Source organism: Dendropsophus ebraccatus, chromosome 6 (genome assembly GCF_027789765.1).
Source record: "Dendropsophus ebraccatus isolate aDenEbr1 chromosome 6, aDenEbr1.pat, whole genome shotgun sequence".
NCBI lineage: Eukaryota > Metazoa > Chordata > Amphibia > Anura > Hylidae > Dendropsophus > Dendropsophus ebraccatus.
Window position 1 is genome coordinate 99,731,481 of NC_091459.1, and position 12,176 is coordinate 99,743,656.

Consider the following 12,176-nt stretch of genomic DNA (forward strand, 5'->3'; position numbering starts at 1 on the left):
CGAAGCTAAAGCTTTGGCCGAAGGTTCCCCATGCCTGATACAGATGGTAAAATGGAAAGTATTGAAAAAAATTATTTAAAAAAAGTAAAAAAAAACCCAAAAACTTGATTATTACATGGAGAGAGAGCCGTTGCTGGACACCTCTGTCAGGGACTTCTCTCTTAGAATAAATAGATTGGGCAGCTGAACATGCCAACATACCCAGTCATTCTCTCCCCAACAATTGCCAACAGGGAAAAGTCAGGAGGATGCAATAAACATTAGTCATCTGTTCCTGCTAAGATTGTTGGGTTCAACAAACAGATCTATTGTGTATGGTCTGTTTTACTGTGATGTATACAATGTGATAAAACTTGGTTAACAAGAGAAGAGCTCAATAAAACGCATCTTTCTTTCAGGCATAAAAAAAACAGAGGGCATTACAACTGAGTGCAAAAACTCCTATCCTAATTCACACCTATGCCCCAAGGTTTCTGTTGCGGCCATAAAACTTCTTTAAAAGGGGTTATCCAGCGTTAGATAAACATTGCCACTTTCTTTCAGAGACAACAAGACTCTTGTCGCCAGTTTGGGTGCAGTTTTATAACTCTGTTCCATTGAAGTGAATGGAGCTTAATTGCAAACCACACCTGAACTGGAGACAAGAGTGTTGCTCTGACTCTGTGGCTGAAAGTGGCCATGTTTTTCTAACGCTGGATGACCCCTTTAAGTCTTCCTGCACCCACAATTCCCAACTTGCACATATAATTTTATAAATGACAAAAAAAATAATACAACATGTTTACCAGAAATAAAATTAAACAGTATCTAGTTTATTACATATAGAAAGATTTTCCAGAATTTACAAACAACCACATTGCTCATTCCAGGGAGTTTCATTTAAAGAGTTCAGCCAAGTTTCACTTTTTTCCCTTTTAATTTTTTTTTTTTATTTTTTTAATTTTATTTTTTATTTCTTTGTTTTACATTATATACAATGGAAGACTCTCGATTTCGTATTTTTTATTTTACTTGTACCTGTGCAATGAAAAGGTCTGTGTGTATTTTTTTTTTACTCTTTTTAACCTGTGAGTAGCGTGTGTAGGGTCATCAGTTCTGACAACGTTTTAAGAGAACTTCAGCCCTATCTGGCACAGAAGGAGTTAAAGCACATCACTGCCAGGAGTGCAATGTATTCTTACATATGCTTATATTACAAGTGTCTCTAAATAGGACCCAAAATAAAGAGAGTCCTAGCAACCTAGGACCTGCTGTGTTTCTTAGAAAGGATAGTACCCTACTTTTTTTATTAGCCATATTTTAGCAATTATCCAGAGTCTGTTTATAACAGAATACCTCAAATTCCCATATAAAAAATGGGCTCTAACAAAAGAAAAAAAACAAACATGTATAAATCAAAACCTATGTTAAATATTTAATTCTCATCAATCATTATTAACAGTTTTTTTTCGTACTTAATAATTTACACCAATGATTTGTAATACAGTTTTTTTTTCTTTCTTGAAATTTTCAGCAGCAACTTAAATTGAATGAATTGAGAACAATGTGCGAGGATGTAAAGTCTAAGCGCACCATGAGTAGGTGCAGGGAGGATCGGATCACTGAGGTTGTCTCCAAGGATGTAGAAGGAGCAGATTGCTTCTGTCCAGACGTCACAGTGCTTTTTGCTTGGCACAACAGAGAAGGTGCAGTTTAGTCAGCTAACTCCTGAGGTTTGCATGTGTAGTAAACAAAGTGAAGTGGATGCAGCGTACCATCTATTGAAGAGGAGGATGTGAGGTCCTTGTTGTGATGTGTGGAGGCTACTGAGTGTCCATAATCCCTTGAGATTGAACGGGTATTTTGCTGAGGTTGTAGAGGTTGTTATTCTGGAAAGGAAACAAAAAACACAAGCGTGAATATATTAATATAACACCATTAATATATCACAAAAAATGAAACACTGCACGCCTACAACCATGGTGGTGTCACGGGATCAATATCCTACGAAAACAAAACTACTACACAGATCTTCAGCTTTAATAAAATGAAAGGTACAAAGTGAATGACAAGCAACCCGGATTATACATTATGCACTTGTCGGCTTACGCATCTCCGATTTAGCAGGATATAGGGTTACTATGTTTTGCCAAGAACAGGGACTTGTGATGCCTCAATACGGAAGATTAGTTTAGGGTCTAAATAAAACTCCTTTAATGTGTTAAAGAGGTATCAGCCTCTATGGACGGGGCTGTCTGACAACCATTGGGAGCAACAACATAAAATACAAATACAAACCCCTGTGTAATAAAGACAATCAGGCGATGAGCAATTGTTAGCTTTTTGCCGATTGTGCTCTTTGAACATGTTTACAAATCATCTGTGTAACAGGTTTTGTAAGCAAGCGCCGATCTAGCAGCTAGGTGCTGGCTTACCCCACCAGTCGGGTCATCTAATAAGGCCTTTACGTGAATGTATGCACTTAGTTTGGTGTGATAAAGAAATAAAGAGAACTCATTGCGGTGCAGGATTCTGCAACAGATTGGCGTTAGTTGTGAGTTTGTATCTCAACATGGTAGAAAATCGGGAGAACATCTATCATACTGTGCTCTGCTGCTTTGATCTGCACACGTCAGTAAAATAAAAACCCACCTACGCCTTCATAAACATCTACAAGTGTTTCAATCGAAAGTAAACTCGAGTTTTCTACAATATCCAATGCAGCCGGCGCTGCTCATTATAGACTTATCAAGTGTTCGGCAACAATAGCTGAAGAGACGGGGGGTGCTAAACTCTGGGCTTAGATCAGTGTCTGGACTCACCATTGTTTCTCATCAACAACAGTCAGTATTTCCTTAACAACCTATAAAACAACGCTCACCACAAATGGCTTAGAGCAGGGGATCTCGGGCTACAGTGAGCTCAGCGAAGGATCATTTAATGTCACTGACATCACTGCTGGCAGCTTAGGACCAGGGGAAACCTGTGTTTAATCTATTTCCTACTTACCGCCAGCAATAGCTGGAGTCCCCGATAATACAGCTTTGTGGTTGGGCTGGACATTTTTTCTGGCTTACTCAAGCCTTCCTGGCAAGAGGAACGCGTAACTGAAGGCTACAAAGGGGCGCATTTTTGCATTCGTCTTATGTTTCACATCTGCTCTAAGGTGCGTTTTAAGGAGACTAAACCTTACTTAAGCTGAATGCTAACATTTTGCCATTGCCAAATGAGAACTGACTATTCAGTACGTTATACAATTCATCATCATGCTAGTGACCAGAGACGACATATGCTGGAAACAGATAAGTCTACTATGTCTGTAATACAAACCCAGCTCACTTTATCAATGCTAATTTCACAGGATGCCTGCAGCTTATTCGGAGCCTTCATAGCAGAGCCATGGGACTAGGCTAGTTACCAGGAAGAGCTACAGGCTCCTGCACCAATTGGCCACCCTAGGTGGTCTCTGTGTACGGCTGCAGACAAACCTGTGGCATCAAAGGAGGAATCTACTAAATCTTTTAAGCTTCTCACACGCTAAACAAGGTTGCCAATGCTTAGCTTGCAGTTCAAATGCTAAAGTAAGTCTAATAGGTGAACGAACTCAATAACCACTTCTGAGAGGAGAACATTTATCTTGCAAGAACTCTAGCAGACCAGGAGCCCTAGATGCCAGCCATGTACACAACAAAAAAAGAAAACCTGCTGGGTTCATTCACAACATTTGCACAGTCCAATATATGGCAAAGCTTTCAATAAATTTGTTTTCCTTTAACATTGCTGGTTCCCAGACGGATCAGAAATCCTATGTAATGCTATCGGTATGCATTTCTGGAAAAATCACAAGAAAAACTTGCCAGAGTTTAAATGATTTACCATATCCTGTGACGACATGCAAACATGAAAACAAAACCTAAAGGTTTCAAAAAGTAAAGGCGGACATTGAGCATTTAAACATGGCTGCCCTCTGTGGATAAATCGCAGTATTACTATGGTTATCCTATATATTGATATTTTTTATTATTCCTATTTTATATTGCAGATACTGATGTGACTCAGTTAGCTCCCTCTATGAGACAACAGGAAAGCTAAAGAGAGTCCTCCAGCGAGTCCCTTCAAATAAAGCCTTACTAAAAATGTAATCCATGAGCAGCATGTTATAAAGCTGATGGAGCAGGAAAATATTCAGAAGAACTCTTAATGTACTTGTTTTTATCTCAGCTATTGCTACACTTAGGTGTCCAGTGGGCGGTCCTTTTTAGAGACTGCTGTCAATCACGGAGCAGGACCGCCCCTAAACTTCTTCGCCCAGTATTAAATGAATAAAATTGTTGTAAGTGATACCGAACGTACTACCGCAAAACTATATATTAATCTACCCAGATTCTCTTGCTCCTTAACATGTATTGAAGTTTCACTACTAAGACTATAAGGAACAGAAGCCCATTGTTTAATTGCTATTATCAACAAGACCCTTTATTAGGGATTTTGATTTGTTAAAAGGCAAAGGTAGCATGCAAATTTTCCAAGTAAATCCGCTTGTGATGCCTTTCAATGTAGATCTTCTATGTAATAGATACTGCTAAATGCTCTAAGACAGGCATGTCCAAAGTCCGGCCCGCGGGCCATTTGCGGCCCGCGTTCCGAAGTTTTGCGGCCCCCCCAGGTATCCGGCAGCAACACTGCTCTAGTGCACAGAAAAGGAAAGCCGAAATCTCGCGATGTCCGAGATTTCGGCTTTCCTTTCCCGTGCACTAGAGCAGTGTTTTCCAACCAGTGTGCCGCAGGCGCCGTCCCCCTCACCTACTGGCCCGGACGTGCTCCTCCAATCAGGGGAGACCAGGAGCGTGGTGCGCCATGCACCACGCTCCCGGTCTCCCCTGATTGGAGGAGCACGTCCGGGCCAGTAGGTGAGGGGGACGGCGCTCGCGGCGAGCATCTCAAGGAAGGTGAGCAGGGATGGGGGAGAAACAGGGGAGAAGCAGGGGGGAGAGAAACATGGGGATGGGGGAGAAGCAGGGGGGAGAGAAACATGGGGATGGGGGAGAAGCAGGGGGGAGAGAAACATGGGGATGGGGGAGAAGCAGGGGGGAGAGAAACATGGGGATGGGGGAGAAGCAGGGGGGAGAGAAACATGGGGATGGGGGAGAAGCAGGGAGGAGAGAAACATGGGGATGGGGGAGAAGCAGGGGGGAGAGAAACATGGGGATGGGGGAGAAGCAGGGGGGAGAGAAACATGGGGATGGGGGAGAAGCAGGGGGGAGAGAAACATGGGGATGGGGGAGAAACAGGGGAGAGAAGCAGGGGGATGGGGGAGAAGCAGGGGGGAGAGAAACATGGGGATGGGGGAGAAGCAGGGGGGAGAGAAACATGGGGATGGGGGAGAAGCAGGGGGGAGAGAAACATGGGGATGGGGAGAAGCAGGGGGAGAGAAACATGGGGATGGGGGAGAAGCAGGGGGAGAGAAACATGGGGATGGGGGAGAAGCAGGGGGGAGAGAAACATGGGGATGGGGGAGAAGCAGGGGGGAGAGAAACATGGGGATGGGGGAGAAGCAGGGGGGAGAGAAACATGGGGATGGGGGAGAAACAGGGGAGAGAAGCAGGGGGATGGGGGAGAAGCAGGGGGATGGGGGAGAAGCAGGGGGGAGAGAAACATGGGGATGGGGGAGAAGCAGGGGGGAGAGAAACATGGGGATGGGGAGAAGCAGGGGGGAGAGAAACATGGGGATGGGGGAGAAGCAGGGGGAGAGAAACATGGGGATGGGGAAGAAGCAGGGGGGAGAGAAACATGGGGATGGGGGAGAAGCAGGGGGGAGAGAAACATGGGGATGGGGGAGAAGCAGGGGGAGAGAAACATGGGGATGGGGGAGAAGCAGGGGGGAGAGAAACATGGGGATATCCCTTTTGTGTTTTTCGAAACAGGCCCAGGTTTCACACTGAGTGAGTATAAATACATTTAGAATTTATAATATTATTATTATGTATAATATGTCCTGCTTTAGTGTCATTTTGTGCCATTTTGGTTGGTGGTGTGCCCCGGGATTTTTTAATTATAAAAAGTATGCCGTTTTCAATAAACTTTGTAAAAAAAAAAGTTTATTTGCATTCATTTTAATGGTCCAAAGAATGTCAAGTAAAATGGTCGGCCCCCGCACATGTTCACTTCAGCAAATTTGGCACTCTTCGAAAAAAGTTTGGACATGCCTGCTCTAAGATCTCTATTTTGGTTACTTCATGAAAATTAAAAGGTCTGTCATGATAAGAGATGCCTTTAAAAGAAAATATGTCTGCACTGCACTCCTTGTTGTTAACCTACAGGAATCCGATGCAGAGGGAGAAACACATGTGAAAGTCTGATAGAAGGCAATGTTTAGGTTAGTAGCCGGTTGTTTCTATGAGGAATGCATAGAACATACTTGCATGTTTAATCCAGATCCCTGTTATGCCCTATAATTCAGAGAAACAACTAATGAGGCCGAGAAAAAGACGTCATGTCTGGTTTCATCTAGCCATCTTTGAAAGTCTTGCAAAAGTGATCATTAAAGTTCCGTTTCCATATGTGGAAGCCTTGTTCTGGGCATTGCCTAATAACTCAGCCATTACAGCACAGACCTGCAGACTTCTAATGTGCACAATTAGAATTTTGGTTACAACATCTGCCAGACAATACAAGCTTAGCAAGCTAAGCCATGCACCTCGTGTTTACAGGTTAAAAGAAAAAAAATTGTGAGATGCGCTTTTGCATAGGAGATGGGTCCCCTACTTAGAATCCCATCTATAACCCTGAACTGGAGCTTCTACTCTGACGGACTCAAGTAATTTTTGCACAACATGGGCAGCCACTCATTTAAATGACCGTCATATAAAACCAGAATTTCCCCAATGAAATTAAATACAAAAATTGGATCGCACTCTCAAACATGGCTGACTTAATTCCAGACTAGGGCGGTCTGCCATCAGTCGGCTAAAATGATTCATTGTTATTTGTTTTGGTCGAATTTGGATGTTTTCATCAAGTTTAACGTAACACTTACATGAACACTTTCGTATTCATCACCTTTGTTGGTACTGTACGTCAAGTGTATAAAGATCTCCATTAGGATGGGGGTGGGGAGGAGGTCAGTTTGCAGTCTCAGATATACTAAAATACATCTCATGTCTCTTCAGCCCAATATGTTACTACACAGTGAGAAGCTAACACGGACTTCACAGATGAAAGTCGTCTTGCCAGTTTGAACTAGAAGCTGAAATGCTCTATATATAGAAGTGATGCCTCAGCACCAAAGCTTTGTAACATGCAGCATCTTCAGTGCCAGCAAATGCCAGGGATAAACCCCCAGAGGAACATCCAGCCAACTGATGCAGGGTAAACAACACAAAACAAGAAGGATCCAGTATCCAGACTCCGTATAGCTACACTTCATTCTCACCCATCACCCTGAAGGATCAATCATTTCCTCCCCTTTGGTGCTAACTAGCAAATTCACAGCTGTCAGATCGCTGCATGTAACTAACAAGAAACCAGTGCAGACTGGGCACATGCCTCTCATACACACACATATACATGCAGCATGGTTCACAAGAATCGAGGAGTCTTCAGAGGAACTCATCCTAAAAAAAAAACAAGTTACTGTAAGGGTACTATTACACCAAGCAATTTTTTTCGACGACTAACGATTAACGATAAACGATCTTAAACTTAAAAGGCAAACAACCCGAAATCGTTCGCCCAATTACGCGGAACGTTGATTGTTACTTATGATCGTTCTTGCGGTCGTTTAGTCGTCGCTATTGCGTACGTTTTAGCTGCGAATTCTTATTCCACCGAACGATGTGCGAACGATCAAACGATAAAAATAGGACCGGATCCTATTAAACGATCAACGATTTCTCGTTGGTCGTTAAATTGTTGCCTGCTATTACATGAAACGATTATCGTTCAAATCCGAACGATTTAACGATTTTTCGAATGATAATCGCTCCGTGTAATACCACCCTAACACTGAAGAAGACATCTGCAGGTGAATTCTAGTTCCTCTAGTCCTCAGGTGGCCCTGAAGAAAGTGATGAGGCTGTACAAATCACAGCTTCCACTCAATGCATTGACTGGACTGGGCAATGGCTCAGCTACTTAAAGGGGTTGGCCACTTTATAGTAAAATAGGTCAGTACAAAGTATTAGTAAGTGTGCTCACTGTATATACTGACAGCAGCTCCCTGTGTACCTCATAGAGCTAAAATCAGACTCCCATTCACCAGGCTGGGCCACCCTGCTCTGTTTTGTTTCAGTCCATTAAATGGCCGACATGGAGGAGCATGTGACCATGCCCTGTCCCCTGTGTCCTCCATAGACATATACAGACTCAGTGGTGGACACTGGGGGGCGCGGCCTGGTCACATGCTCCTCCATGTAAGCAATCTTATGGACCAAAACACCACAGAGCAGGGTGGCCCAGCCTGGAGGAGGGGAGTCTGATATTAGCTCTATGAGGTACACAGGGAGCTGCTGTCAGTATAAACAGGGAGTACACTTACTAATACTGTACACTGAGCAATTTTACTATAAAGTGGCCAACCCCTTTAATGCACTGTACTGAAGCAGGGACTCTTGCATTTAACAGGCGTCCCTGCTCCTGTACATACATTGCGTCAGTAACAGCAGGGCAATCTGGCCACTTCCCAATAGGCACCAAAACCTGAAACAAATCTGATTTGCGGAATCTGAACAGAAACTAATCTTGTGATATTTGTTCATCTACATATATGGGAATAGAAGGCACAGCAAGACATAGTGGCACCAACAGGACCCCATATGTGGGTCACAATGTATCAGCCAAAATAAAAGATACATAACGTACTGTTCCCTGGCAGCTGTTCTAAACACTAGACCAAATGAATTCACAGCATTAAATAATATAGATAATAAAGTTATACATCAATCTTTAAGAGAATGCAGAATAACTGGAACACAAAAGCAAACCGGGTGACAATGACTTCTCTGTGTATGTCAGCCCAAAGTCCAACAAGCCCCCAGACTCATTAATAATATGCCAATCCCAGAGGTTACCCACGTTAAGTGTCCCTGGATGCCATCTGGCACCATAACTCACATCTGAAAAGTATTTGTACCAAGCCCAAAATATGCAAAGGAAAAGTACATCATGAGAGACTCGGATTACTCCGTGGTCTCGAACGACTACAGCAAAACACTGCATTTATCATCAGCTAAACCTTCTCATGGCCCAAATATGTAAGGAACAACTTTCCATACACAAGGAAAACTGACGCTTAAAGGGGCTTGAGGCATGTGATAGAGAAAACTCCTCCAGCAGTAAACGTTAATGTGGCAGGACTATAATCTATATTCAAGACCAGCTCTGGATAGTTACAAATGCAGCATTAAATCAAATAGGAAACAAGTGCCCCCGGGGCAGGTGTTAATAACTGTGTACTGCCGAGTGCATGTGCTTTTCCTTCCAACCTGGGAAGAACTGGTTAGCGTTGGCTGCGTCATCCATGCCCGTGACTTGAGCAGCTGTTAACCACCAGGAAACAATGTTTAGCAAACAAGACTAGACTGTTAATGACTTTGGGTCAGGATTTTTTTTAGAGTGCTATGGCTAAAACACTTGTAAAATGTTTCTTTAATAAAGCTTCAGTTGTCTCGCGATGGCATACATAAAGTGCAAGACCTAAATCTAATGCTCAAAGGAAATGGCCATACTCAGAATCAGCATCATGCCAGAGTATCCTTCAGGTTGCAGCCATCACGGACCTTCTTAAAAAGCATGGCTTAAAGCGACTCTGTACCCACAATCTGACCCCCCCCCCCCCCAAACCACTTGTACTTTCAGATAGCTGCTTTAAATCCAAAGGGGCACAGGGCTGACGGTTTAAAAGTTGTTTTTTATGACATTAACTGCATGACCTGCCGAACAGACCCCAGGACAGATCTTGGATTAAAAGCAGCTATCTGGAGGTACAAGCAGTTTGAAGGGGTCAGATTGTGGGTACAGAGTCACTTTAAAATTAGCACTTTTGTAGCTTGCCACCAGCATATCAAAGTTATCAAAAGTATGCAGCAGAGCTTACAATCTAGTCTTCTTCCTATCATACAGAAACAGGACGATGCCTCGGGGATCAGATAACATATCAGAACTTGGGAGGAAATAGCAGCACAAAGAGAGCCAAAAGGAAATGAGGTGAAGTAACATGCTCCTGCTCATCAGCAAACCCATCCCCCCCAAACTAACCAAGACTAAATGGTTGATCAGTTTCTTTAATAAAAGTTTAAAATGCAAATATCCCCTCTATTCCCCATAAATAAAGGGGTCCGGTCTCACCCAAAATTGGCCATTTTTCCCTGTTGTTTATGGGGGCTAACAGAAGTAGTAAAAAGCCAAAATACAGCAGATAGAGCAGATGAGAACCTCAATAGTAGGGGTGTCAAACAAAGCATGATGGGAAATGTAGTTTTGCCCCAGCTGGAGGGCCACAGCTTGATGCCTGTGTTCTATAGAAATGGAGATTTTTAAGGTTATACAGTATTTAGAGTGTTGTTCAGCACTTGTATATCAGGAGAGGACTTTCCTTGGTTTGCCTTTGAATGGCGATGAAGTACTCTTGGGATAAGTTTATGTCCAGAGTAAGGCAGGAGGCAGAGAAGGAGGAGTGCACCAGCCAATGCTTCCCTGGATTCTCACCGGACAGTTTCAAAGCACTCTACTCCTGGAATGCTGCCAGCTGGGGGAACATGACGCACTCCCCGGCATCACAACGCATGTGGCCTCGCATGTGTGACAGATGCATTATTTTTAAACCACTCATAAGGATGGTTAAAGGAAGAGGAGGAAATATCCTATAACTGTTCATTAATTATACGTAGGGGCAAGAAAAAAGAAAGCAATGTGCAACACGTATGGAGCAGCGGGTCACGAATCAGTAACTTATTGTGTAATGTGCTGGGGACAGGCCTGTATAGCGATTACAGCTGGCAGCACCAAACCAAAGTGGACACCAAACTGCAAGTTTCTCACAGACGACTTCCTGAAATAAATCAAGAAAAACATCCAAAACATTAGCCAACTTTGTCTAGCCTATTTGAATGACAGTAACACTTAAATATTGGTAATTTATGACAGTTCAAGACTAGAACAGTCAGAGAACTTACAGCATGATTTCACCTAGCTTCAGTGTCTACGAAAAGAATTCTAGAACTAAAGTGAAGACTGACACTTGCTGGCAGAGTATTTGGGAATATAGAAAAAGGTCCTACATGGTTGTTACCCTCTCCAAATCCAGTTAGTCCATGCTACCATCTATAAAGATCAAAAAGAACAGGAGAGCACTTAGATTTGGTATATTCGTATTCTGCAAATTGTAGAAACTGAAGCCGTGAACCGATGAGAGGAGTGTTCACTTATGTGCATTACATTTCATGGTATGTTATTTATGTAGGAAAGACTCTCTGTAACCATACTGTCAAAGCCAGACATTCATGGGGAAAACATGCTGCACAAGTGCCACATGAACCCTGTGTAATGTAACCTGCCTGCAGATAAGAGGAGGTAGGGCGCGGGGCCCCGTAATGAGGAGCATGTATGCAGAGCGCCATCCTTCTCCCCATAATCACAACAGCTGCTTCATGTTCTGAGACATTAACCACTAATTAACAGATGTCTCCTATTGTGCCGAGAACACAGGCAGCAGCACCAGCCGCTTCCATGAAGTTGTGGCATGTGATCGGTTTATAGCTAAAGCCATCATGAATGGGAGATCACAAGAACAGACAGGCACGTGCCCAGAACTCTCTGCTGAGAGGTGCTGCATGCTTCAAAAGGAGCCTTCTCTAAAGAGCTGCCATCACACAGGGAGGGATGTGGAGATCTGCCAACGCTACAACCCATTTTACTGTGCTGTCAAGCTGGCCAATATTCACTTTTCTCATCTTTAACCAGAACGAAAGGTGGAAGCAGACGCACTAAGACGCTAGCTACAGGAACCCTGGCTGCAATATGGCAGGCGTAAAGTCACCGTAATCGCCACCGCTTGTCAATATGTAAAAGCAATCGTTTCCTGCGCATGGTGTGTTTGTGTATCCTGAAGCACGGTGAACCACAGCGTGGGCCGCACGAACAATGACTGCACTGAAATGAATAGAATTGGATATCCCCATTTGAAAAACCTAGGCCAACAA

At 43.4% G+C, this 12,176-nt stretch overlaps 1 protein-coding gene across 1 annotated transcript in view; it reads right to left on the reverse strand.

Annotated features, from left to right (window-relative positions):
• Positions 1–791: 791 nt before the first annotated feature.
• The window catches only part of IRS1 (insulin receptor substrate 1), a 39,250-nt gene continuing 27,865 nt past the window's right edge, over positions 792–12,176 (reverse strand). Inside the window, exon 2 of the mRNA XM_069975420.1 lies at positions 792–1,868. Within this exon, the coding sequence (XP_069831521.1) occupies positions 1,864–1,868 (5 nt within the window). The 3' untranslated portion in view covers positions 792–1,863. The remainder of the gene's footprint in view (positions 1,869–12,176) is intronic.